The sequence below is a fragment of the Acinonyx jubatus genome, chromosome D3 (genome assembly GCF_027475565.1).
Source record: "Acinonyx jubatus isolate Ajub_Pintada_27869175 chromosome D3, VMU_Ajub_asm_v1.0, whole genome shotgun sequence".
Taxonomy (NCBI): Eukaryota; Metazoa; Chordata; class Mammalia; order Carnivora; family Felidae; genus Acinonyx; species Acinonyx jubatus.
In genome coordinates this window covers 23466949-23494564 of record NC_069392.1, presented here as the reverse complement: position 1 = coordinate 23494564, position 27616 = coordinate 23466949, and the positions used below count along the sequence as shown (strand labels likewise).

General features: G+C 42.8%; 1 protein-coding gene across 21 annotated transcripts in view; it reads right to left on the bottom strand.

Annotated features, from left to right (window-relative positions):
* Positions 1–966: 966 nt before the first annotated feature.
* The window catches only part of CHEK2 (checkpoint kinase 2), a 46771-nt gene continuing 20121 nt past the window's right edge, over positions 967–27616 (bottom strand). For 18 of the 21 annotated variants that reach the window (XM_027050684.2, XM_027050679.2, XM_053206578.1 and 15 more), the window contains 11 exons: positions 24835–24925; positions 20193–20301; positions 16972–17025; positions 12337–12398; positions 9994–10093; positions 8601–8687; positions 7704–7867; positions 7390–7505; positions 6296–6381; positions 2024–2104; positions 967–1196 (listed from right to left, as the gene is read on the bottom strand). In XM_027050684.2, the coding sequence (XP_026906485.1) occupies positions 1107–1196; positions 2024–2104; positions 6296–6381; positions 7390–7505; positions 7704–7867; positions 8601–8687; positions 9994–10093; positions 12337–12398; positions 16972–17025; positions 20193–20301; positions 24835–24925 (1040 nt within the window). In that variant the 3' untranslated portion in view covers positions 967–1106. The remainder of the gene's footprint in view (positions 1197–2023; positions 2105–6295; positions 6382–7389; positions 7506–7703; positions 7868–8600; positions 8688–9993; positions 10094–12336; positions 12399–16971; positions 17026–20192; positions 20302–24834; positions 24926–27616) is intronic. The other 3 variants (XM_027050680.2, XM_027050687.2, XR_008291884.1) reach the window with 3 other exon arrangements.

Sequence of the window (27616 nt, the reverse complement as noted above, 5' to 3'; positions counted from 1 at the left end):
CAGTCTTCACTAACCCTTTTATTTGAATATTTGCTGCAAAATATTTAAATGTTTGGTTACAAGACTCTGCTGAGTGTTACACATAATAGTGTATTCTTCCTAAAATGAGAAAAATTTCAAATTTTACAACTTTTCTGGTCCCATAGTTTCAGGGACCATGGACCTGTATATTCATGAAGGTCAAGATGAGAATCTAAAACTGGCCTGCGGTATATGGTACCAAGGTACCTCCCATCTTACGAGGACTCTGGCAGCCAGCCAGTCTCTACTAACTCTACCCCAGCCTTGCTGTGCCGCTTTCCCTGCAACTTTCTGAGGGGCTTTTCAAATTTGTATGCGGCTCACCCAGGCTGAGACCAGGGATACGTTCTGAGAAACCCAACAGGTTCCAGCCAACATAGAGCACCAGACAAAAAGCACACAACTTCAGGGGCGCCTGAGTGGCTCAGTCAGTTAAATGTCTAACTCTTTTTTTTTTTTAATTTTTTTTTTTTAATGTTTTCATTTATTTTTGAGACAAAGAGAGACAGAGCATGAGCAGGGGAGGGGCAAAGAGAGAGGGAGACACAGAATCTGAAGCAGGCTCCAGGTTCTGAGCCATCAGCACAGAGCCTGACGCGGGGCTCAAACTCACGGACCATGAGATCATGACCTGAGCCAAAGTCAGACGCTCAACCCACTGAGCTACCCAGGCGCCCAGTAAACGTCTAACTCTTGATTTCAGCTCAGCTCATGATCCCAGGTTTGAGAGTTCAGGCCCCATGTCAGGCTCTGTGCTGACAGCATGCCTGGAGCCTGCCTGGGATTCTCTCTTTTCCTCTCTCTCTGCCCCTCCCCTGCTCATGCACTCGCTCACGCTCTCTCAAAAATAAATAAGCATTTCAGAAAAAAAGCACGCAACTTCAAATACACAAAAAAAGGCAATGAAAATAAAGAGCTCAGCATCAAGCAGGCACAAAGCCCAGGTTCCACTAGGTTTAGAATTGTGTATTGATGATCGTGGAAAAGGAACCGTCCCCATAATTACGATACAAACTATAAAACACAGACTTCAAGAAAGTGGCAGCAGGGTCCAAGAAGGCAGGTTGCTTTCATTCAGCCAGTGTTCACGACACAGCAGCACACACAGCCAGACGCTTTGTGGTGTCAGCGTCCTCTGCTTCCCCTTCAAGAAGTCGCTTTCGACTCGTGGAAGGCTGGAAATAAAAAGGGAAGAATGTTCAAAGAGAACTGTCGGCTTTAAGATTATCAAAGTGTCCCACTAATGCTTGTGGTAAGTTTGGAGCATTTCATGTGCAACTTCTAGTACCAAGAATTAGGAGTCGTCCCCCTGGACACCTGAGTCCCCACCATGCCTCCCTGGACTCAGACATGCTTATCAAATGGACATTTCTCTCTCCCTTGTGGCTTGTGAGCACTTGATGTAATACTGACATTAAGGAGCATAACCGCCCTCCCTCCTCTCCGTCATCTTCTCCTAAATTATGAAGTTTAAAGGGACTACAATACCTCTTGCTGGGAGCCCCAAATCTTGCTCTTTTTGGGGAAGACCATCTTTTTTGTGTGTGTCTTTATTTTCCCATTGATAAAATACCCAGGGGACATTAGGAAGGGGAATGTTATTCACCAAGAGAAGGCAGGATAGTAATGAATAGATATTGAAGTATACTAACAACTTTGGGGGAAATAAAATTGTAACCAATAAATAATCAACCACTCACCCAGATTTTAAATTTTCAACAAGTTTAAATTTGAACTCCTACTAGAGTCTTCCAATTCTGCCTTGCAGGAGACCTCTTGAATGACAATCCCTAGCTGTGCTTGTTTAATGCATTAAACACACTCTTCATTATTAAATCTTCTAAGGGTGCTAGGGCCAATCAAGTGGAAACAAAATATCTACGACATTATTCCAAAAAATATTAAGCAATTGCTACTAAGGAGACTTTTCAAGCTCCTCACCCTTGCTCGTTAGTTCTTTAGAACTGAGGCTACTACATTTAATGACCATCATCCGAAATACCTGGGCTGGGACTTGGGGTACAGTCGTCGACTTATTTTCTTCAAAAAGCAAATTCTGAAATTTTCTCTTCATGTCCTCATCCTGTGAAGAAATGAAAAAACCTAAGTGGGCTGTGTCTGAAAGAACGAAAGTTCCTAGGAAGACAGGTCTAGGATGCCCCTGGAAAGAGGAAAGTGGGTGAGGACACCCAGTCAGTCCACCAAAAGGCATGCTCTTGCTAAGGCTCCAGCAGGGAAAGGACCATGCGCTCCTCTCCTCTGCCTTCCCAGAGGAATCTAATCAGCAGTCAATGCTTAGTCAACACTGGCTGAATCAAACCCACAGGCCTCAGCTGTCAGGAGGGCAGAGACAACCACAGACATTAGCAGTCAAGAGACTTTCAGGACTAACATCCCAGATCCTGAGAGATGGCCATCGAGAAGCCAGAGGCTGGGACTAGCTCAGTTCCCTGAGGGCTGACTCCCTGCAGCAAGCCAAATCTTTCCAGGAGGTGCCCACTCCCTGTGCCAACAATAAGGTCATTTACTAGGGCCACCCTAACCAAGCAACCTAGCACCCCAGAAAAATTCTCCCAGCAAGTGCTACACAAGTCACCAGAAGGACTTCAAGCCCACAATATCCCAGAGCTAATGAGAAAGGAAGACAGATGAACAGGTCATACATAGCATTACAGGGGTTTTGTGCTGCTAGACGGAGAAGCAGGGAGAGGGGTGCATGTGCACACACAGAAATCCTGCCCACATGTCTGTGAGGGTAATTCCCACCTCCAGGAATGTTCACTTCCGCAAGGCTCAAGGATTTGCATCTGGGAACCCTGAAAGGTAACCAGGCACAGCTCTCCCCACCTTCAGAAAGGTGAACATCCAGGACTAGGATGGGGCCAGCTACAAGCCCAGCTCAGCCACTAACAAGGAGTGTGCACACAATATGGACCCACAGCTGCCTGATTCCGAAGTCCCATGATTCCCACTCCCCGCACTGAGCCAAGAGCAACACAGGGTGGAGGTAGCGGGGAGCAGAGGACATAGGGGTGAAGGCCTCCAACATTCAGCAGTTCGAGGCGTATATAACTGCAGTGCTCGGGGATTAAGACACCTGTTGTGTATCGAGGAGCTGGATCACCCGCTTCGATCACACTGTTTTCTGCATCACTCCATGTAGCGCCCACTGCCCATTTTGAGAGCACCAGGTTCATCCGGATTCTGCTCTACAATCTCCCTTAGAATCTCACCTTCTATGTAATGCCACTCTCAAAATTCCTTCCCTTATTTCCTCCTATACCTGCTCACAGCCTCCACCGGCAATGCCCTCCTTGCCTTCCTGCCCATCCACCTCAACCACCTTCTCATTTACTCAGTGAACAAATACTTTGTAAGCAACCTTAGGAGCCAGGTACCATAAAATTCACAGGTGCCTCCATGTCAGAGGGACAAAACCAACACTGAAAATGCTGCTCCCCATTGTTATGGACTAAGATATGTCCACCTCCACCCCCTTAGTTCGTATGTGAAAGCCCTAACCCCCCAGTGACTATTTGGAGACAGGGCCTTTAAAGAGGTAATTAAGTTAAAATAAGGCTGTTAGGGTGGGGCCGCAATCCAATACAACGGATGTTCTCATTAGAAGAGAAAGAGACACCAGGGATGTGAGCACAGAGAAAAGACCATGTGAGGACAGAGAGAAGACAGCCATCTGCACGGCAAGGAGAAAGGCTTCAGGAGAAACCGAATCTGCCAACATCTTGAAACTGGGACTTCTAGCCCCTTGAATGGGGAGGATATGAATTCCTGCCATGTAAGCCACCCAGCCTGTGCTATTTTGTTATAGCAGCCTCAGCAAACTGATACAGCCATGTCATCCCCAGGCCACTGATTTAGATGCTCTTCATATTGTGTGAACCTGTGAGCACCTGAAGCCCCTATCTCATTCTGAGCATCCCCCCATACTCTGCACCTACCCTTGTTACCACGTGTATCCCACTGCTCGTCTGTGACTGTGGTCGGGGTTGGCCCCCACCCAGACCATCAGCTCCGCAAGTCCAGGACTTAACTTACTCTTCTCTGCATCCCCAGTAAGTGTTGACACATGAGCTCATTAACTGTCCTCTGAAAGAATGAACGCATGAGGAAATGAAACCACACCCCATGCCCCAAATGGCAACTCTTCAGTACAGCCAAACAGAACTGACCACACGCCTATTTTGGCCTGTATTTAAACAAGTCGTCAGTTAGCAATAACATGGAAAAGGAGCTCATTAAATACGGCAGGTAGCAATGGGTATCTGAAAATAGCCTTCCTTTCAGAGCTTTACAACCTATTCAAAAATATTAAACTGTAATATGCCTCAAAGACAAGTAGGAAGGAATTCTCTATTTCAAGAAGTAAATATGAGGCCAAAAAGTCGACATAAAGGATGTTCCCCAAACTGAACTGTTAATAACAGGAGAGACTGGAACTCACATTCCAAACACTCCATCCAGGGCCAGACCCACAAAACCATTTGGCTTCTTCAAAAATACTGGATTTTCCCAAAATAAAACCTAAACTATCACTAGCAGATGATTTATGTGGGCAGCGTCTGCACTCTGGTCCTCACTCTGTGTCCAGTTCCACCGTTTGCAGCAAAAACACAATGTGGACAAAAGAGTATTCAAGTGAGACCCCCATGGCAGGGCTGAACTTCACCTTTTCCTCAGTTGTTAGTAACAGTTTTCTTTGGAGACAAACAGAACAAGAAAAACAGGCTATGCTCCTTCGTAAATTTCAGGCAGCTACAGACCCTGTTCCCTGACCTAACCCGCAAGCTCTGTTTTTTTCAAGATTAACACAGCTCCTCCACCTCCACATCTGGCCCCAAGAGTTTCCCTATTAGGGCACATAAAAAGAGCCAAGAGGCATGTTTTTCTTTTTCACCAAAATTAAATCCCCACATGCAAAGGCACCCTTTGTTTCCAAATTCCTTTTCTCCAGGGTCCTGCTGTTTCAAATCTGTGTGGTCTATTAAGTGCTAAATCATCTGACAGATTTCTTGGGGGCGGAGGGAGACTGCTGTTTCCAGGGCAAAAGCCCAAACAAATGTATCTACTTTTTTTTTTCTTTTAAGGATTTGTTGTTCTCCACCTGAGCTAGCGCTGGAGCAACACGTTAGGTGTGGAGGGCTGGAACAGAGAAAGAATAGAGGCAGTCTTCCCAGAGTTCCAGAAGCAGAGTTCTGAGAATGAATGGCCCCAAGGAGTTCCTGGACCAGGTGATCCCCACAGTACTTGAGCCTCTAGCTCAAGCTAGCTGGTTTAGTTCCCCATCCCCATAGGAAACAGACCAACTAGAAGTTAACAAGAATGGGTATGTCTGTGCTTGAATGGAACCGTACTTAACAGAAGGTCTGACATCCATCAGAAAACCTGCCCAACCATGCTGGAGCTAATTCTAAAACCAAAGTTTAGTCCAGCAAAGCCACAAAGGACTTCCAAGTCTGGCAGCTAGAATGAGGTCAGGGTATAATCTAACAGCAGCCACAAACCCCTAGAGGGGCACATAGGTAATACAGACTTCAAAGATCCAGGTAACTTTGCAGTAATGGCATGTTTATTCGCCATGAATAAGAAGTGGGACCCTTAGTGGCACCTGGGTGGCTCAGTCTATTGAGCGTCTGACTCGATTTCGGCTCAGGTCATGATCTCATAGTCATGAGATCGAGCCCCACGTCAGGCTCATGTGCCCCTGAGCCTGCTTAAGATGCTCCTTCTGGTCCTGCCCCCCACCCCCAAAAAAAGAAGCGAGACCCTGTATGCCCAATTACTTAGGCTTAAACAAATAGCCAGATTCTCCCCCAGAGAATCTGCCCTCCTCCTCCCGTGACTTAAGGTTGAAGGCAGCTGGAATGCAGCCAACCCCACCTGTTCAGGGTGAGAGGTTTGAGGAAAAAGGATGACACAGCTGGGGGTGGAGGTTTACAGCTGGAACAACCTCTCAAAGTACCACAGCCAAAATGCACACTCAGGGAACCCGAGTGGGCCTAGGACAGGCCATAAAGTGAGCTTGTCTACCCCAGGAGCCACAAGTTAAGTTGGGACGGTTATACCCAAAGATACACTTATACTCACGACCCATAAACACACATAAACATACCCGACACACTTAAAGCTCAATCTCAAGCAAGTGCATTAAACAGACTCAACAAAGCAAACGTGTTTGCAACTTTTTCCTCATCCCTCAGGCACAGCTGAGAGCTGCCCATAGAGTTCATGCTAGCGAGCACTGCCCCATACCCACCTGAAGCCATGGGTGTCTTAAAGCCTCCTCTGTTGTAAAACGCACCTTTGGATCCACTATTAGCAACTTCTTGACAAGGTCCAGAGCTAAAGCAATAAGATAATTTATCACATCACAGTGAAAACGGTAGATACATTAAATCCGCAAAATGAAAGTATGCCAGAATCACAGGCCAACATCCAGAAAGACAGAGGGGGGCTAAGGTCATTGCCAGCCAACAGGTGTGGTGGACAAGGTCCCCTGTCCTCCTCTCTGTATTTAGAGCTCTCTGAGAAAACCAGGAATGACCTCGATGCCCCCCATCTCTCCCTGCTTGCACATCACAACCTCTTCGCCCCCTGTTCCCTCGCTCGTTGCTGGATTCAACTTCAAACTAATTAAATCTGAACTTGTGCCTCGTTCTAAGACGCTCAGGATGCTCAGCCAACTCTCCCGAGACCCATGGAATGACAGAGAGAGTTTCTCAGCCAGCAACAGGCTCCCTGGAACTGGAGGTTTGGCAGAAACAAAGCTTAACAGCAATCACCATGCTGAGACTGCCTTTCTACTGCAACAGTATTATTCCTTTCACATTCTAAGATTTAACAGAATCACCTATGTTACTTCACATTTAGTTTTAGTTTTCTACTTGCCCTTTTGAGAATTACAAAGTTACACTTTTACATCCTAAAATGCAAAGTAATTACTTTTGTTCTTACATGCTCATTCACAGGAGACTTTGTAACTGAAAAGTTACTTATTATTTTGTACCCTTAATAGGTACAGGGCACTTGCTTCTGTTCCACTTGCCCTCACAAAAACCCCTTAAGGTAAAGTTTATTGTACCTGCTTTACATGTAAAGGAAAGGGTGACTCAGAGAGGTTACGTATCTTGCCTAAGGTCACATAGCTAGGAAGTAGCCAACCCAAAACATGAGTCTCACTTAGCCTGGTTGAGGAGCCCATGTTCTTAATACTTCCTCTGCCCCTCAAAAGGTGCAAAACAAACAATAGAAAATAAGTAACAGGAGAAACATAACAACTTGAAAAGAAATTCCCACCAAGGCACACACATTTTACCAAACGACAAATTCTTAACCTTTTCATATCCATACCCTTCTCTGAGACCTCTGCCCAGACTTCGGGAATGAAGTTGAATTTTCCACTGGTGATCTGATCCTTCAAGGACACTTGAGTCTTATGCTCAGAGAAAGGTGGATACCCACTAAGGCTTAACATCGGTAGAGAAAGAAAGGAAAAGAAATCAAGTAGCATTCTCAGTGGCATTTGGACATATAGATTAGATTTTTCTTTAAATCAACGGTCAAGATAAGTCACCCAGATTAAACACAAGCTCTCTACCTGGGCACGTTTCTGTTTTCACCTAACTACTTCCAACCAGACTCTGAAGCAATGAAACTTTTCTTACCAAATAAAAAGAATAACTCCTAAACTCCAGCAATCCACAGCTCGGTTATATCCAGCAGTCCCAAAGGAATTAAGAACCTCAGGAGCCAGGTAGGTAGGGGTACCACATAAGGTTCTCATGAGAGAGGTCTCCCCCAAAATCTTAGACTGCCCAAAATCAGTAATCTAAAATTAAGGACAAAAGGGAATCATTTTTAATGGCAAAATAAAATTAAACGATCAGCATAGTCTGCCAGTCCCAAAAGCTATGCAGGCTAGATCAGTTCCTATCCTATACAGTCCATGCCTGCTGTTAAAATCTGGAATTTTGTTTAAACTAAAATTTCCAAGCGAAGAAAGCTGAAGGTTTTTTCTCCAACTTACCCGTGGTTCTCTGTAACCTTACAAGAGGTTTGTAACCCTTATCATAGACTCTAGGGTCCTAATCAGTTATCCATGGTTTCTTTTAGGCTCTGGTTTCTCAACCAATATCCCAACACTGGAATAACTGAGGAGCTTGGAAAAAATACTTGGCACCCGGATGCCACCTTCAGTGATTGTGAGATGCAGTGTGGGTGTCGTGATTTTTATTTATTTATTTATTTTTAATTAATAGGAGATTCTATAGGAAGCCAGGCTTGGGAAGCACCACCTTAGAAAGCAGGAGAAGATAAGGGATGTGATTCTCATCCATCTAGACCCCTCCTTCCATTCTCAGAACAAAAGTGGCTCGTATAAAGAGGAGCTCAGTAAATGCCCATAAGACTCTGAATCAAAGCAATACCACCTGGTCTCTAAAATAATTGCTAATAGTGGAAGGGTCAAGTTCTCTACCTTTTTATGCTCCCACTTTTTACTTGATGAATCTTTAAAGTTTATGAATAGAAATTTGGGGTGGCCACAGAAAGAGTTTTCTTACCTTTATAAGACAGTCCTCTTTTTGGGATGAGAGTAAAACATTCTCTGGCTTTAAGTCCCGATGTATAATGCCGTTTTCATGAAGGTACTACACAGAAAAGGAGGCATGACCCTCAGGTTTATGGAGTAGGTATGTGAGTAAAGACAGACAGACAAGACACACACACACACACCCCTTACAGCTGGGATGAAACCATAAGCCAGGTTACTCACAACCACATTACCCCAAATCACAGAAAACTACTGGGTAAAGGGCTTAGTGTTTATAAATTTGTTTTCAAGAAAATCTTTAGGGGCACCTGGCTGGCTCAGGCAGTAGATCTTGCAACTCTTGATCTCAGGGCTGTCAGTTTGAGCCCCACATTAGGGGTGGAGATTACTTAAAAAGAAAATCTTAAAAAAAAAAAAAAAAAAAAGAAAATCTTTAAAACGTAGGAAAAATGATATTTGCAACTATGTGGATGGAACCACAGGGTATTATGCTAAGCGAAATTAGAGAAAGACAAATATCATATGACTTCACTCATATGAGGACTTTAAGAGACAAAACAGATGAACATAAGGAAAGGGAAACAAAAATAATATAAAAACAGAGAGGGGGACAAAACATGAGACTCATAAATATGGAGAACAAACAGAGGGTTACTGGAGGGGTTTGGGGGGGGATGAGCTAAATGGGTAAAGGGCATTAAGGAATCTACTCCTGAAATCATTGTTGCACTATATGCTAATTTGGATGTAAATTTAAAAAGATTTAAAAAGTAGGAAAGATGAAAAATGCAACTTATGACAATAGACCGTTCATTTCACTCTTCAAAATAATATCCCTTCATATAGGCAGAAATCTAAGGTGTCAATTTCATTTATAAAAATGTAAATGAGTGATTAAAGTATTTTGAGAATTTATTAAAGTAAAGCATAAAAATTCCACCAAAATTATGTACTTGGTCATTCACTTCCTGAGAATTTTTTAAAAAAATTTTTTAATGCTAATTTATTTCTAAGAGAGGGAGAGAGACAGAGCGTGAGTGCAGGAGGGGCAGGGAAAGAGGGAGACCCAGAATCCAAAGCAGGCTCCAGGTTCTGAGCTGTCAGCACAGAGCCCAAAACCGGCTCTCACGAGTTGTGAGAACTCACGAACTGTGAAATCATGACCTGAGCGGAAGTGGAAAAAGCTCAACTGACTGAGCCACGGAGGCACCCAGATCTCACGTTTTGTGAGACAGCCCTGTGTCAGGTTCTGTGCTGACAGAGTGGAGCCTGCTTGGGATTCTCTCTCCTCTCTCTCTCTCTGCCCCTCCCCCACATGTATGCTGGCTCACGCTCCCTCTCTCTCTCAAAATAAATAAATAAACTTAAAAAAAAAAAAAAAAAGAACTGAGGGCTTCTCTTACCTGTACGGCCAGGAGCATCTGGTAAAAATAGAGCTTGCACGTAGCTTCTTTCAGGCGTTTATTCCCCACCACCCTGTCAAACAGCTCTCCTCCTTCCATCCTGAAACAGACAGGCAAAGCAGGGGGTGGTTCTTGGGTGGAAGATAATAACACAAAACAAACTCATTCAGACAGGCAAAGAGCTGCCCTTTTTATTCTCACGAGGACTCCCGTTTGTACAAACAATGAGGTAGTTAAGTCTCCTCTCCACAGTGAAGAAGATGTCCTTGTTGGAAACTAAGGAACGGGGAAAGATGGAAGGAGTGGGCAGTGGGCACTCAGGAGCTTTTAAGAATCTGACTCAGCAGACGGGAGGCGGAGCCCAGGAGTCTGCGTTTTCATCATGCACCCCAGCTGATTCAGAGACTGAGACAGAGCGGCAAACTGGAGCCCGCAATCAGACAACGGGTGTCTGAACCCTAGCCCCACCATTCCTAGCTCTGGAGCTTTGGACAAGTTACACACCCTCTCTGAGCTTGTTTCTGCCTCTTAAAAAAATAGGGACAATCCTCCCCCTACCTTGATGGCTGTGGTAAAAATTAAGAGATAATTCATGGAGGTAAGGCGCCTGGCACAAGTGGCTGTTTGGCAGGGTTATTCAAGTCCTCTGAACTTCAGTTTCCTTTTCTGTAAAGTGGGACTAAAGACCGTAACCCATCAGTAACCTGTAAGTAACATGGATGACTGTTAATGAAGGGTACATGAGTCAATCCATGTAAAGTGCTTGGAGCAGTAATTGGCTCATAGTAAGTAATTAGCATCAGTGACTGTTACTGTATTACTTCTGTTTTAACTAGGTCCAGTCAGACAGCAACAGATATTCCCTCAAGCACCACAGGGGCCATCCAGTCTCTCCCAGTGCTATGATTGAGGCTGTTTACTATAAAAAAAATTTTTTTTTAAGTTTATAGTTTCTCCTTCCCTGAATGCTTTTTTTTTTTTTTTTTTTTTTTAATTTTCATCCAAATTAGTTAGCATATAGTGCAACAATGATTTCGGGAGTAGATTCCTTAGTAGTAGAATCCCTTACCCATTTAGCCCATTCGCCCTCCCCACAACCCCTCCCATAACCCTCAGTTTGTTCTCCATATTGATGAGTCTCTTATGTTTTGTCCCCCTCCCTGTTTTTATACTATTTTTGTTTCCCTTCTCTTATGTTCCTCTGTTTTTGTCTCTTAAAGCCCTCATATGAGTGAAGTCATGATTTTTGTCTTTCTCTGACTAATTTCACTTAGCATAATACCTCCAGTTTCCATCCACGTAGTTGCAAATGGCAAGATTTCATTCTTTTTGATTCCAAGTAATACTCCATTGTATATGTATACTACATCTTCTTTATCCATTCATCCATCGAGGGACATTTGGGCTCTTTCCATACTTTGGCTATTGTTGACAGTGCTACTATAAGCATTGGGGTGCATGTGTCCCTTCGAAACAGCACACCTGTATCCCTTGGATAAATACCTAGTAGTGCAACTGCTGGGTCGTAGGGTAGTTCTGTTTTTAGTTTTTTGAGGAACCTCCATACTGTTTTCCAGAGTGGCTGCACCAGCTTGCATTGCCATGTTTACTATAAAATCTTACTAACCAACCTCCTTAGCCACTGGATACCACTCAGGAGCAAAGCCTTGCCTGTCTGCTCCAACAGCCACTCCCAGAAACACTACATATTTACATAGAAATGAACATCAAGACAGGCCCCTTCCATGAATGAGCCAGGAAATTATTCTGGTCACACCACAGAAGACAGGACTTTGTGGTTACTGAAATAACCCAGCAAGTAAACCAGCACTGAAAAGATAATGAGGTGTCACCATGCCCCTAAGCACTGTGATCCCAAGCAGAAACATCCACCCAGGCAGATATTTCAGAGTAGTAATATCCACCTGTGGTTGAACAACTGTGTGTGCCAGGTACTCCGCTGGGCACTTTCCATCCTTCATAGTATCTGATCCTTATGACTCTACATATGGGGAGTATCACTATTAGCACCCCACCCCCACCAACACTAGGAAAATAAATAAGAGTCAAGGACATGAAGTAAACTAACTCACAAGCAGTCACCTGCACAGCGGAATTCAAACCCAGACCTCAGACCGAGGGCCTGGAACCTCTAAGCCACATGCCTTTGGAAACATTGGGAGGACTTTAGATTTAGTACTAACCCCACATGCACACTTGGTGGGCCCCACCACCACATACATATGATGAGAGTCCCCAGGATGAGAAATGCAAGCCAGCATTGGATTTTTTGGTGGTTTATAAGCACTTAAATGGAAACAAATAGAAAACTTTATTACTTACAATTCCAAAACAATATAATAATCTTCAGCCTCAAAAAAGTCTTTAATCTTGATGATACAAGGCTAAGAGGGGAAAAAAGAGGAAATGTAGTGAGAAACTCCCAAGAGGAAAACCACAGAAGCAGAATGGAGGCATTTGCCCCCCTGCCTCAAGGCACTCTAAAGTTCATATAGCAGAAAAGGCAAAACAGCCTGTCAGCACAGAGCCAGATGCAGGGTTCAAACTCACAAATCCATGAGATTATGACCTGAGCCGAAATCAAGAGTCAGACACTTAATCAAATGAGCCACCCAGGCACCCCTAATATTATGATTTTATACTTAGAAAGCACACCTATTGTTTTTACAATGTGAAGATAGACAGTAGAGTTGAGTGGTCTGGGTAAGTAAAAAATGTGGTAAGTATCTCTCAGGGACATACCCCACCCCAAGCAGAGAGGAGGCTTGTAGTTATTATCAAAATTAAAGGGAAGGGACGCCTGAGTGGCTCAGTGGGTTAAGGGTCCGACTTCAGCTCAGGTCATGATCTCGAGGCTTGTGAGTTTGAGCCCTGCGTCAGGCTCTGTGCTCACAGCTCAGAGCCTGGAGCCTGCTTTGGATTCTGTGTCTCCCCCTCTCTCCGCCCCTCTCCTGCTCACGTTCTATCAAAAATGAACAAACGTTAAAAAAAATTAAAAATAAATTAAAGGGAAGAGAGTTACACGATTTTTAGATTTTAGAGTAAGAAGAGTAGCAAAACTCACCAGAGTGACTGTCCTACAAAGCAAATTTCATCACATCCAATGCTCTGATTAAAATCCTCCTAGTGGTACAGGGCACCTGAGTGGCTAAGTCTGTTAAGCATCCAACTGTTGATTTCAGCTCATGGTTCATGGGATTGAGCCCTGCATCTGGCTCTGTGCTGATAGCGTGCAGTCTGCTTAAGATTCTCTCTCTCCCTCTCTCTCTGCCCCTCCCCTGCTTGCTCACTCTCTCTTAAAATAAATAAATAAACTTTAAAATCCTTCAAGTCGTAGCTTCCCATAATGAACTGTTGAACAGCAGTGAAGGGATGCCCCACTGCTTCCCCAGCACAATGGATCCTGGAAACATAATGCCGAGTGGAAGAGGCAAGTCACAAAAGACTTCAGAGTGTATGGAGTAGCTTCAATTGCATGGTCAGGTTTTCATTCTTTTTTATTATTATTATTTTTGAAAGAGAGAGGAAGTGCAAGTGGGGGGGGGGGGGGAGCAGAAAGAGAAGGAGAGAATCCCAAGCAGGCTCTGCACTGCCAGCTAAGAGCCCAGTATGGGGCTCTAAGCCACGACAATGAGATCATGACCTGAGCCAAAATGAAGAGTTGGACATTTAACCAACTGAGCCACCCAGGCACCCCCTCAAGTTTTCATTCTTAAGTTGAATGGTTAGTTCTTAGGTGTTCATTTCATTGCTTTGCTTCATAATTTATTGTTTTACATGTGCCAAATGTTACATAATTTAAACATATTTAAAGGAAGGAAAGGAGACCAATCAGGAGGGAGAGATGGAAGGAAATAGAAGACAGAAAGTAAGACAAGAGGAAAGCAAACCTTCAGAAACCTAACTTTTCAGCAGGAATTAGCAAACCCTGGAGACCCAGCCTTGTCCTGCCCCTACCCCCCCGACCATGGCCAAATCTCCTGCTCCTGGCCCCATGCATCCTCCTGTCCAGACCACAAAACACCCTGCCTGCCCCAGACTTGCTGTGTTCTTTCCCAATGTCACACCTCTGCTTGCTGCCCTCCTGCCTGGTAATCCAGCCCTCTGGGCACACCTGGTCTCCAGCATCAGGCCCCAGCTCGAGTGTCACCCTCGGGATGCATCCGCAGTCCCCTGTGTTGGTTCTCATCCATGTGGCCTCATGCTGCATCTTCAACATTTGTCTCCCCATCAGACTGCGACCTCCAGGAGGGCAGAAAAGGGAAACTAACAGCCACCACGGGTCTCCTTTCATCAGGCGCTTGACAGGCTGAGTCAAGTCTTATTTCTCTTTCTAGAACCAACACTCAGCAGAGCAGCTGGCACACAGGAGACATTCATGTGCTGTGCAGATTAACAGGAACAATGGCAGTAACAGAAACACCACTGAAGGCAGACTCTACCACCACATGTTGGTCATGGCACACACACCACGAGAGTGAGGCTGAGAGCAAACCAGCTCTGCCACTCCTTACCTATGATCCCAGCACATTTGGCTCTGCGTGACCAGCTGTATTGCCACAAAAATGAAGACACTGGATACGCACTATAATGTTATACTAAGAGGAATGGAAAGGGGAACTAAGATTCTCATATGCTGTCACAGGAAGGCAACAGGCTATCTAAAATCGATAGGGATACCTGGGTGGCTCAGTCGGTTAAGAGTCCGACATCAGCTCAGGTCGTGATCTCACGGTTCGTGAGTTTGAGCCCTGCGTCAGGCTCCACGCTGACAGTGCAAAGCCAGCTTGGGATTCTCTCTCCCTCCGTCTCCGCCCCTCCCCTACCTGTACACGCATGCGCTCTCGCTCTCTCTCTCAAAATAAGTTAATAAACTTAAAAAGAAGAATTTGATCATAAAAAAATAAGATTGATAAACCAAGAGATAGCAGTTTATGTATATTATGTAGAAATACGGAGATAAATTCATTCAAACAAAAAACAGATCCAAGAGTTTTAAAATGTTTGGGGGGGGGGGGGCGTGGGGGCTACAGACCTACAGTCTGTGTATGAACCTTTGAGCAATATTTGACTCTCTAGATCATATGCATGTGATATCCTGATATAATAAAGCAGAAGCAGAAGAAAAGGCACACATGGAAAAGGAACAGAAATTGAGAGGAACAGATGAGAGCTGCTTGGTTCTGCCTGGCATCATCAGGCCAGCGCCCACCTGGGAACGGACTGGTCTGGGAGCTGGCAGAGCATGAGGAGGTGCCCAACAGTCAGAGCCTGCAGGACTGCATCCTCTAAGGTACCACCATCTCTAGGGTCATTCGTTGGCTGGAGTGTCGCGGCTGAAGGTGTCTCTCATGAACCTGAGGCTACTACCCTAAACCTTCCAGTTAGATCACACAGGGAAAAGTTTAGGGAATGGCAGTGATTTCTCCAGACTGCAAAACATTCCCCCAAGCGTGTTCTCCATGCGGAAAGCTTGGCAAGCACATCTCATCGAATTCCTACACTGACCTTTAAGGTATGTATCCATATTGTCTCCACTGCAGAGATAAGGAAACAGGGGCATTGAAAAATGAAATGACCTTCTCAGAGCCAGGAGGTAAGAGAGATGGGAGTGGGAACCCTGGTCTGTCTCCCCACTAGGCTGAAACCAGAGGAGGGGAGGGATGGCCAAGTCCATTTGTGCTCACCACCCCCGGGCCTAGAAGGCAGGCTGGCACAGTAAGTGTTTAACAACAGACTGAATCAATGCCTGGCTCCAAACGCCAGGCTCTACTCATTATCCCCCAAATGCACTCATGAGCCTGTGTTTCATTTCCAAGAGCTTTCCACATGCCCTTGTAAATTGCCAAGAAATTCTCTCCAGAGATCTTTTTTGAGGGTTCTCAATTCTTCTCGACTGCAGTGGACATTGGATTTGTATAAATGTTATGTTTGGGGATCCTCTGACATCAGAAAAAACTCTCTGAGGATTCTGTTTATCTTAGGGGTATGTTTGAAGCAACCCCACCCCAGAAAATTAGAGGGCTCCTCTCTTTAACAAGAGATTCCAGATCCCTTGGGGTGGGGGGGAGGCTAATTCAGGGGGCACCTGGGTGTCTCAGTCAATGAGTGTCCAACTTCAGCTTAGGTCATGATCTCATGGTTCATGGGTTCAGTCCCACATTGGGCTCTCTGCTGTCAGCACAGAGCCTGCTTTTCTCACTTCTTAAAAGACAAACTCAATGGTGCACGCCTGGGTGGCCCAGTCGGTTAAATGTCTGACTTTGGCTCAGGTCATGATCTCATGGTTCGTGGTTTCAAGCCCCACATCCGGCTCTGTGCTGACAGCTCAGAGCCTGGAGCCTGCTTTGGATTCTGTGTCTCCCTCTCTCTGCCCCTACTATGCTCATGCTCTGTCTCTCTCTCTGTCTCTCAAAAATAAATAAACATTCAAAAAAAAAAAAAAAGACAGACTCACTTTCCAGTGAGACAAGGCACAAAAACGATAGCAACTATTCACACCCACCGAGGTAAATGGAAATCAGTACCACCAAAAGTATTTAGAGGTATTGAGAACAGGTATAATTAAGCCAAATTTACCAAATTGGCACTGTCTTCCCATAAACAATATGAGATAAAATATTAGGGAAATTTACCATGCATTTTGGTCAAAAACTCACTCAGTGGAAATATCAGTTATTTAATCATGAAATCTTTATACAGTATTGTCCTCTCAAAATTTCAGAGCAAAGCTTTTCCCATCTACATTATAGCTAAACACATACACCCATACATGTGTACCCACACATGTATACACGTACACACACACACACACACACACACACACACACACACACACACACTTAAGGAATGCAAGTTAATACTAGCTTGATTACACTGAAATACTTTATACAACTCCCATATTTTGAGAGGAAAGAATGTAAGTAAGTCTGGGTCAGATTTTACAGCAATACTTACATGATTTAGTTTTTTCAAAATTTCTATTTCTGTTTCAACATTGAGAGCCGGATCCTTTGATAAAAAAATAACATTCAAGTTTATTAATAATAATAATAGTCAACACTTGGAAAATGCTTAAAACTTAGTTGAGTAAAAGCTGTCTGAGTTCCACACTTAGCGCCTACTCATCAAGGATTAGAGGTCGATCAATTAAATAACTCCCCTAAAAATCACTCTGCAAAGTGCTTGGCAAATAGTAAGCATTCAGTAAACGACCAGCCCTATGCCAACCTCTTTATTTAAGAGTCATCTTGGGGGGCGCCTGGGTGGCTCAGTCAGATAAGCATCAGACTCTTGATTTTGGCTCAGGTCATGATCTCATGGTTTGTGAGTTTGAGCCTCACATCGGGCTCTACACTGACCCTGCAGAGCCTGCTTGGGATTTTCTCTCTCTCCCCCTCTCTCTCTTTCTCTCTCCCCTTCTCTCTCCCCTCCCCTTCTCATGCTCTCTCAAAAAAAACAAACAAAAAAGTGAACTTAAAAAAATATTAAAAAAAAGAAAAAGAGGGGCGCCTGGGTGGCGCAGTCGGTTAAGCGTCCGACTTCAGCCAGGTCACGATCTCGCGGTCCAGGAGTTCGAGCCCCGCGTCAGGCTCTGGGCTGATGGCTCAGAGCCTGGAGCCTGTTTCCGATTCTGTGTCTCCCTCTCTCTCTGCCCCTCCCCCGTTCATGCTCTGTCTCTCTCTGTCCCAAAAATAAATAAACGTTGAAAATTTAAAAAAAATAAATAAAATAAAAAAGAAAAAAAGAAAAAGAATCATTTTACTTAATAAGTCTCAAAATCCCAAAGTGAACTGGGTTCTAGAATTATCCCCAGTTCACAGATGTAGTAACTGAGGCTCAGAGAAAGGAAGCCACTTGCTCCAGTTCTCACAGCCAGAAACAAGTGTGTTTCCACTGTTCTCATGCTTACCTGGTAAGTTCTGTCTCTGTCTCTCTTTTTTTTAAGTTTTTATTGAAATTCCAGTTAGCTAACATACAATGTAATATTAGTTGTAAGCTCTCTCTGGCTGTACAATTGTTTATACTCATAAAAGTGATACAACAAATAAACACCACAGACAAGAGGTATTTAATTAAATTACATAAGGAAAATGTCAAGCCACATTTCTAATAATAGAGCAGACACAGTTTCCAATTTACTGCAGGCTAACATATTTAGTGAGACACCAATGAGAGGAAGCATCAGGGGACCGAAGTTGCTCTCTGTTCCAATTCCAAAAGGATGAATCGAGTTACTCAGCCTCAAGGGCTACACCCTCCAAAGCAAAGAGGATATAGAATTACATATTTATGTAAAATGGACTTCGGCTAAGAAACCCAGATGTTTAATTTTAAAAGCCTGCCTCTTCCTGTAAGCTGTTAAACTCATTACCATGGCAGGACATACTCTGATGATAGAGAGGTCTAAAAGAGTCCAATCTGATTTGAAAGATGAAATTAAGAGGTAAAATTTTGCTCCAAGTCTTCAAGAATGGTAGGTATTTTCTTCCCCACCACACACCCCCAACAGGAAACAAATCCAGAATCACAGGGGAAAAAGATCTGTAACAAAGTGAACACAGAAAGGAAATTCCTCTTGCTATGTGAAAATGGCATTGTCTTCGGGGCAGAGGTGGGGCGGGGGGGGGGGGGGGGGGGGGGGGGGGGAATTGATCTTTAAAGAACATTAAAGTATAATGGCCAGAAACAGCTGGCCACAAAGGAAAATGTGATTAGAGACCTCATTTTACATTATTCTGTTGGGTCGTGTGTTGAAAGACCAATACATTTGACCATTTCACCAACACAGTAAATGTATATTACAGAATGCAATAAAATGAATGGCTACTATATAGAGACTCTTAAATAATTAGGATTTGTAAAAATCTATAGATGCTAAGGTATTCACTCCTTCATTATTGGGAAGAGCAAAGGATTAGAAATTACCTAAATGATCAAACAGAGAAATGGGTGAATAATCACAATAAAGTTCATGAAATAGAGGCTCAATCATCAAAAAGCATCAATTAGGGGAAAGTTTATGCATTAATGCTTATGTGGAAAAGTAGAACACAAAACTGTATATACAGTATGACTTCAACCATCTAAAAATGCAAATTTGTATGAACAAGGACTAGAAGGAAAAAAACAGCTGTGGAGTTACAATGGTGGGATATATAGCCAGGTTGTTTTTTCCCCTCAATTTCCTTTTTTTTTTTTTTTAATGTTTATTTATTTATTTTTGAGAGAGAGAGAGAGAGAGAGAGAGAGAGCGAGCTTGAGGGAGAAAGAAAGAGAGAAAGAGAATGAGCAGGGGAGGGGCAGAGAGAGGGAAGAGAAAATCCCAAGCAGGTTCTGTGCTCAGTGCAGAGCCCCACGTGGGGCTCGAACTCACAAACTGTAAGATCATGAGCTGAATTCAAGAGGAACACTCAAACAACTGAGCCACCCAGGCACCCCCCAATTTCCTTTCATGTACTATAAAACTTGTAACAACTTGGGGGAAGAGGGGAGCACTTCTTGCTGGTACGTTATGTACAACAAAATATTTCTGGAACCAAACTATGGATAAGTAACTTTCTAGGTTAGTCGAATATACTCAAAATATTTCAATGCTGTTTAATACAAATTCACGTATGTGAACAATGAATTCTTCCTAACACTGAAAATCACCACTCTAGGGGCACCTAGGTGGCTCAGTCGGTTAAGCATTTGACTTTGGCTCATGTCATGAGCTCACGGTTTTGTGCATTTGAGCCTGGCATTGGGCTCTGCACAGACAGTGCGAAGCCTGTTTGGGATTCTCTCTCTTTCCCTCTCTCTCTGCCCCTCCCCTGGCTCACTCTCCCTCTTTCTCAAAATAAATAAATAAAAACTTAAAAAAAAGAAAAAACTCACCACTCTAAAAATTATTTGGGGAAGTTAAGAAGTGTTAAAAACAGCTGAGCAGGGAGCCTGGGTGGCTCAGTCGGTTAAGCGTCCAACTTCGGCTCAGATCATGATCTCATAGTTGGTGGGTTCGAGCCCCGCGTCGGGCTCTGTGCTGACAGCTCAGAGCCCGGAGCCTGCTTCAGATTCTGTGTCTCCCTCTTGCTCTGCCCCTATCCCAACTCAGGCTCTGTTTCTCTCTATCTCAAAAATAAACATTAAAAAAAATAAAAATAAATAGCTGAGCATGCACAAACACAGGTACTTACTGCCTCTCTCTCAGAGCCAACAGCAAACTTCCTTTTGCTGATGATTTTTACGGCTACTTTCTTACATGTTTTCCTCTCAAAAGCTAGCTTCACCTCACCACAGGCACCGCTACGGAGAGAAACATTAAATGATCAATTGTCAGAATGGTTCATCATTCCTGATCTGGGCTTAACTTTAGCCCAGATCAGTTTAGAAGTTAAGCGCTGTCCACATACAACCCTTCCATTGTCCCTGTTTTCAAACCACACAATGAAACTTAACCAATGTAAAATGTCAAGGGCATAAGTGAATGTGGACCATCCAATAGTACTGTGTCAGCTCCAAATTCCACTTTTTGAGCTGAGTGATACAGACTTAAGTATTATTGGCACCCCAGAATGTGAAATCCTCAGAAAGACACTAAGAACAAATAAGACAGAAATTACTTATCCTAGAGGCAGAGAAACATCACTGAGAACAAAGTCCTAAACAAAAATGAGTGCCTGACACAAGTTACAGCAGATAACTGTAACTGTAAATGAATTATTTTCATTGATATGCTCTTTCTTATTCAAAGTGCCATAGTTGATGCCATAAACTGCACCCTAAATAAAATCACAATAACTAACAACCAAAAGTATTATGCGATTAACTTAATTGCAGCAAACTCTTCAAGATTTGCAATTAATTGGGATACTATAATGGAAGAGAAATAATACCCAGGATACAGGTAACCCAATGGACTCTGTTCTCCAAAGCCTGGGTCAGCCCAAGGTAGTGGCTACTCAAGTATCAATCATTCATTACATGCCCCAAGCAGACTATAACTATTGTGAGTTTGGGGTGGGAAGGTAGATTTGTCAAGACACCCTTTTTATTGTGTATTATATGTATACATAAAAATTACCACTGTTATCATTTTAAAATCTACAATTCAGTGGCATTAAGTACATCCACAATGTTGTGTAACCATCACCCCCATCTAGCTCCAGAATTTTTCATGAGATCAAATGGAAACTCCACCCCCATTCTATCCTTCTCCCAGCTGCTGGGAACCACTAATCTGCTTTCTCAATAGATTTGCCTATTCTGAATATCTCGTATCAATGAAATTACACAATATGTGGTCCTTTGTGTCTGGCTTCTCTCACTCATGTTTTCAAGGTTAGCCCGTGCTGTAGCATGGGTCAATATTTCATTCCTTTTTGTGGCTAAATAATATTCCATTGTATGGATATATCACATTTTGTTTACCTGTTTATTTGTAGATGGAGATTTGTGTTGTTTCCACTTTTTGGATACATGCTGTGAACATTCATGCATAAATTTTTACTTAAACACCTATTGTCAACTGGGAGACAGGAATTATATACCTACAAGGGGAATCACGGGTCATAGGGTAATTCTATGCTTAACTTGTTGAGAAACCAAGGAACTATTTTCCACAGTGGCTACATCATTTTACATTCCCACCAGTAGTATACAGGGGATCTCATTTCTCTACATCCTCACAAACACTTGCTACTTTCTGTTTCTTTATGATGGTAATCCTAGTGGCTGTGAAGCAGTAACCCTTGTGGTTTTGATTTGCATTTCCCTCATGATAAATGATCCGGATCATCTTCTTAGGTGGTTTTTGGTCATTTGTAGATCTTTGGAGAAGGCTATTTAAATCCTTTGCCCATTTGTAAAGTGGGTTGTTTTTGTTGTTGACTTATAAGAGTTCTTTTTGCTGAATACTAGATCCTTATCAGATAAATGATCTGCAAATATTTTCTCTCATTCCATGGGTTGTGTTTCACTCCCTTGATAGTGTCTTGATGCACTGAAGTTTTTAAATTTGATGAAATCTAAATTATCTATTTTTCTTTCTTTTGTTGCTTGTGCTTCTGGTGCCATAATTAAGAAACTACTGCCAGGGCACCTGGGTGGCTCAGTCAGTTAAGCGTCTGACTTCGACTCAGGTCATGACCTCACGATTGGTGAGTTCGGGCCCCGCATCGGGCTCTGTGCTGACAGGCTAGAACCTGGAGACTGCTTTGGTGTCTGTATCTCCCTTTCTCTCTCTCTCTTTCTCAAAAATGAATAAACATTAAAAAAAAAAAAAGAAAGAAAGAAAAGAAACCAATGCCAAACCTAAGGTCCTGAAGAGTTACCTCTGTTTTCTTTTTACAGTTTTATAGCTGTATCTCTTACATTTAATTTTTTTCCTTTTGAGTTAATTTTTCTATATGGTGTGAGAAAATGGTCAGTTTAACTATTATTGTTTAAAATCTGCTCAAAAGACTTTCCAATTCCCCTTCTGATCACAGTCACCTTTTGCCTGAGAAATCTTCCCTGAGTCAATATAGCTCTAATGGAGAGAATGTAAGAGTACTATGGGATGACATGTAACCAAAATCGAGCCAATCAACGTTTCCCCTGGAATCAAATGTTGATGTTGGGGAAAAGTTCTCTCTGCAGTGGTTTCTACCAGGAAGAAGATATGAATGTGGGGCTTCTGGAAGCCATTCTTCCTGCCACACAGAGAAAACAAATCTATAGGAAGACAACCAGTAGTAGCTAAATCAATACATGGAACCAGTGCCCTGGCAACACTGGAGGAGCCCTTAAATCCAGCCACACATACAGCCACATAGAGCATCAGAATTCAGAGTGACATAAAGCCCTAAAGGCCACCTGGTCCAGTCATACCTGAAAACAGCTGTGCCCATGTATCTCCTGCTTACAAGAGCCAATAAATTTCTTTTTTTACCTGACTCAGGTGAGTTAAGTTTCTGTGACCTGATAGAAGACTTGTGTTGAATCCTCCCTTAGAAAAAATAAGAGTCCCATGCATTTCTTAGGGGTGCGCACAACTTTGGCTATAAACTTCCAAGCACCAATGCAATTGTGAAAATACAGTGAGTTACTGAATTTAATATCCATAAACTAAAATATCTCCCACAGATGGCTGCAAAGAGTACACTGTGTTTGATTCTATGTGGCAGGAATATGGGTGATTATTTCCTTCTATTAACTTCTACTTTCATGTTTCCAAAAATGTCAATAAAGAGAAAGGCCTTTGGGAGAGGGGGAAGGTTGGGAGAGTGAAGAACATGGTACAATGTGGTAAAAGTGTCCCTAAGGATGTGGCTCTCAAAGTAGGATTAGGCAACCACTAAGGAACCCCAAGATGCTTTCAGGGTGTCCACAAAGTCAAACTATTTGCAGAGTAACACTAAGACATCATATGCCTTTTTCATCCTCATTCTCTCATGAGGATACAGCGTTTTCCGGAGGCTACGTGGCATGTGACAACAGACTGAACAAGGACGCAAATGTCAGGATCTAGCCATTTTCTAGTAAGCCAGATAGCAAAGAGATAGGCAAAAATGTGAAACAGCGCCTCTCTTCTCACTAATCTTTAGTTAAACAATTATTCTGCATTAAAAACATTATTTGGGGGCACCTGGGTGGCTTAGTCAGTGAAGCATCCAACTTTGGCTCAGGTCATGATATCGCAGTTCGTGAATCCGAGTCCCACGTCTGGCTCTGTGCTGACAGCTCAGAGCCTGCAGCCAGCCTGCTTCTGATTCTGTGTCTCCCGCTCTCTGCCCCTCCCCCACTCGTGCTCTGTCTCGGTCTCTCTCCCTCTCTCTCAAAAAAATAAACATTTAAAAATTTTAAAACACAGTTATCTTAACCTAAATTGGGTTCTTTAATGCATTAACAAATATTATAAATGTCTCCATTTGAATTTCTAATATAGCAAATATCAACAGATATCAGCCACAAAAGCTCTTGGGTGCCCTCAGTAATTTTTAAGAATGTAAGGGGTCCTGAAACCAAAAATTTTGAGAACTTTGCCATATTCAGTGGTCAGTTTCATTTCAGTTCCCAAGATGTCACAAATTCTGAAGAAGGCAGAAATGCAGTAAATGTTTCTTTTTAGAAGGTAATGAAAATGTTTCACAACTCTGTGAATGTTAAAAATCACTAAATTGTAGGAGTGCCTGGGATGCTCAGTTAGTTAAGCGTCCAACTTCGGCTCAGGTCATGATCTCACTGTTCGTGGGTTCAAGCCCCACGTCGAGCTCTGTGCTGACAGCTCAGAGCCTGGAACCTGCTTCGGATTCTGTGTCTCCCTCTCTCTCTGCCCCTCACCCACTCATGTTCTGTCTCTCTCTCTCAAAAATAAACATTAAAAAGAAAATTTTTAATAAAAAATAATAAGCATTAAAAAAATTAAAAATCACTAAATTGTACACTTTCCATGTGTGAATTGTATGGTATGTGAGTAACAACTTTTTTTTAAATGTTATTATTTATTCATTTTTAAGTAACCTCTACACCCAACATGGGGCTTGAACTCACAACCCTGAGATCAAGAGTCGCATGCTCTTCCAACTGAGATTAAGAATCGCTCTTCTGAGTAAAAGCCAGGCGCCCCTGTGAATACCAACTTTTTTAAAGCCACTTTATTGAGCTATCAAAGATAAAATGTATAAGGAAAACTCTTCATTTCAACTGATGATAGTCAAGTAAATGAATAACATGCCTATCACAAATAGGTGTCCTACAAATATAAATGTTATAAACCAGGAACAAGAACCTAATCGATGACAAATGTTTAGAAAAAAAATGAACTGCAATTTCTGTAACAACAAAAAAACAATTTACCTTCCGAGAGTTTTTGACATGATGTATTCGTCTCTTAATTCCTTAGGATAAACTGACTGATCATCTACAGTCAGGTCAAAAAATACAAAAACTAAGGGGGAAAGGGCAGAAATAGGTCTCATTAATTCATTCGATAAAGATAAAATGGTCCTAAAATTTAGTAAACATATGGAATATAAGACAACTGTTTTCAATTACATTTAACACCTAACCCTAAAGGAATTGGTTAGCCAGTTTAACCCCTGTTATGAAACCCAGAGAAACCCATGGACAATGACAGTCAAATCTCATTCTTCAATAGAAATACACAACATCATCTCACGTTAGTGCAGGAAATCCATACATATATGCTAATCTTATTCCTCAGTCTCAGAATATTAGTCAACTGCAACTAATATAAAACACCCATGCAGATTAGCATAAACCCAGAACCAAAAAGCAGTCAGTTCGAGCATAGAAAAAAATGTTCTAGACATATAAACATCCCAAAAAAATTAGACCATAGGTCATCACACTAGTATTATTTCTCTTTGCCATTCATAGACCTTTACATGTCTGGCATTTTATAGTGCAACCATCTTGAATCTGCTTGTAAAGTTAAATAAATAGCATTTCCCCCCAAATCCCCTTTTTCTCCATTATTTGGGTTGTATTCCAGAAAAAGAAAAAAAATAACCCCACTCATTTAAAAATTTAACCATCCACGTGAACCAAGGCTGCAATCAATTATCGACATTTCAATTCTACAAAATCAATAGTAAATTTGCAACTGCCTGCAATATCTTGAAACAGTAAAATGTGTTAAGACCCTTGAGTTTCTCAGATTTCAGGCAACAGGTTTTGACCTCCCTGGAGTAACCAAGAGTTCTAGTCTCTGGCACAAATCTGAGCCACCTGAGTGTGCTTCATTCCAGGCTGGTCTACATAAGACAGACACTTGCATAGTGAAGGAAACCTTCCAGCAAACCAACAGTTTCTCTGTGTTCATGGATATTTATGAACCTAGATGTTCCAGTGGCATCTGAGAATCTGGGAATTTGAGGGGCTCTGGAGGGCTACATCTCACAGATGTCAAGGTCTACTTCAAGAGCTACAAATTCAGTTGTCCATACAAGCCAAGGTCATGTACACAGGGAAGGCTGGGTTGAGGGTGGGACAACGTGGAGCAATGAGGACTTGAATGGGGAAAACATGCCGTCCATCTAAACCAGGAAGGCTCTACTGAGCACTGGCAAATCCTCCAGTTATGGAATTATAGGCTCAGTATGGCCAGGCAGTGCACCTTTTTCAAAGCAATCTAGATTTTGACGTTAAAGTACAAATAACAAATGCCTAATAAAATGTCAATAAACTGAATGCCATCTGCAGAGTGCCAGTCTGATCTATTTCAATTAAGGCCACCTTTAGCCCATATAACACATCTGTTCAGAACAGTTGCCCCGTAGATGGACCAACTACGAAAAGGTGGCACACAGCTGGTCAAGTAAGACAGGCCAAATTTCAGCATTCAGATGTTGCCTGCACCAGGTGTTCTCAAACAGCAAAACCCTATGCAGCTGCCCTGACTATAATTATCAGATTGAAAACAAAATAGTCAGAAATAGGGAAAACTGTCATAAAATGCATTTTAGGATGCCCAGCGTGGCCATCGTTCCCAGATGCCAGGCTGAAGACTGACTGCCTAAGAATCACCTAAGCAAGATTTTTTAATTTTTTTTTTTTAACATTTATTTATTTTTGAGACAGAGAGAGACAGAGCATGAACGGGGGAGGGTCAAAGAGAGAGGGAGACACAGAATCCGCAACAGGCTCCAGGCTCCGAGCAGTCAGCACAGAGCCCGACGCGGGGCTCGAACTCACGGACAGTGAGATCGTGACCTGAGCTGAAGTCGGACGCTTAACCGACTGAGCCACCCAGGCGCCCCTAAGCAAGATTTTTTAAATCCCTGGACCTACTAAACCAGGATCTGTGGGACAGCGTTTGTGAGCATCTAGTTTTTTTTTAAGTTTATTTATTTTGAGAGAGGGAGAGAGCACACACACACGAGTGGGGGAGAGGCAGAGAGAGAGGGAGAGAGAATCCCAAGCAGGCTCTCCACACTGTCAGCACAGATCCCAGAGTGGGGCTTGAACGCACAAACCAGGAGATCATGACCCGAGTCAAAGTAGGACATTTAACCACTGAGCCACCCAGGCACCCCGTGGAGATCTATTATTTTTAAGTTATTACCCACACACACTCCCTTCCCATTCATTCAACCCTCAGATAGTTTTGTGAAATTCTGCGGGTTTGTTTGTTTTTAATCAAAGAAACAAAAGTATTCCTTTTGTCCAAGGATTTAAAATCACTGTGAGATTACATGTAACTCTTTAGGTTGCTTTAATTCCTTATGTGCTGAATGACAGCTGTTCATTTTAGATGTGATATTAGTAGTTTTAGGAACGGCTGCTTATAAAATGCTGCGTGATGATGACAATAAACATCAAAACTTTCAGACAATAACCAAGTGGTATCTAAGAAAATAGACAGTTTGGGGTTTTTTTTTAATGTTTATTTATTTTGAGAGAGAGAGAGCGCGCGCACATGTGTGCACAAAGGGGAGGGGCAGAAAGGGAGAGAGAGAATCCCATGGGGCTCAATCTCATGAACTGTGAGACAATGATCTGAGACAAAATGAAAAGTTGACACTCAACTGACTGAGCCACCCAGGTGCCCCAAGAAGGAAGAAGGTTTAAACTGAGATTCTTACAGAAAAAACCTAATGCCTGGCATATAAACAAA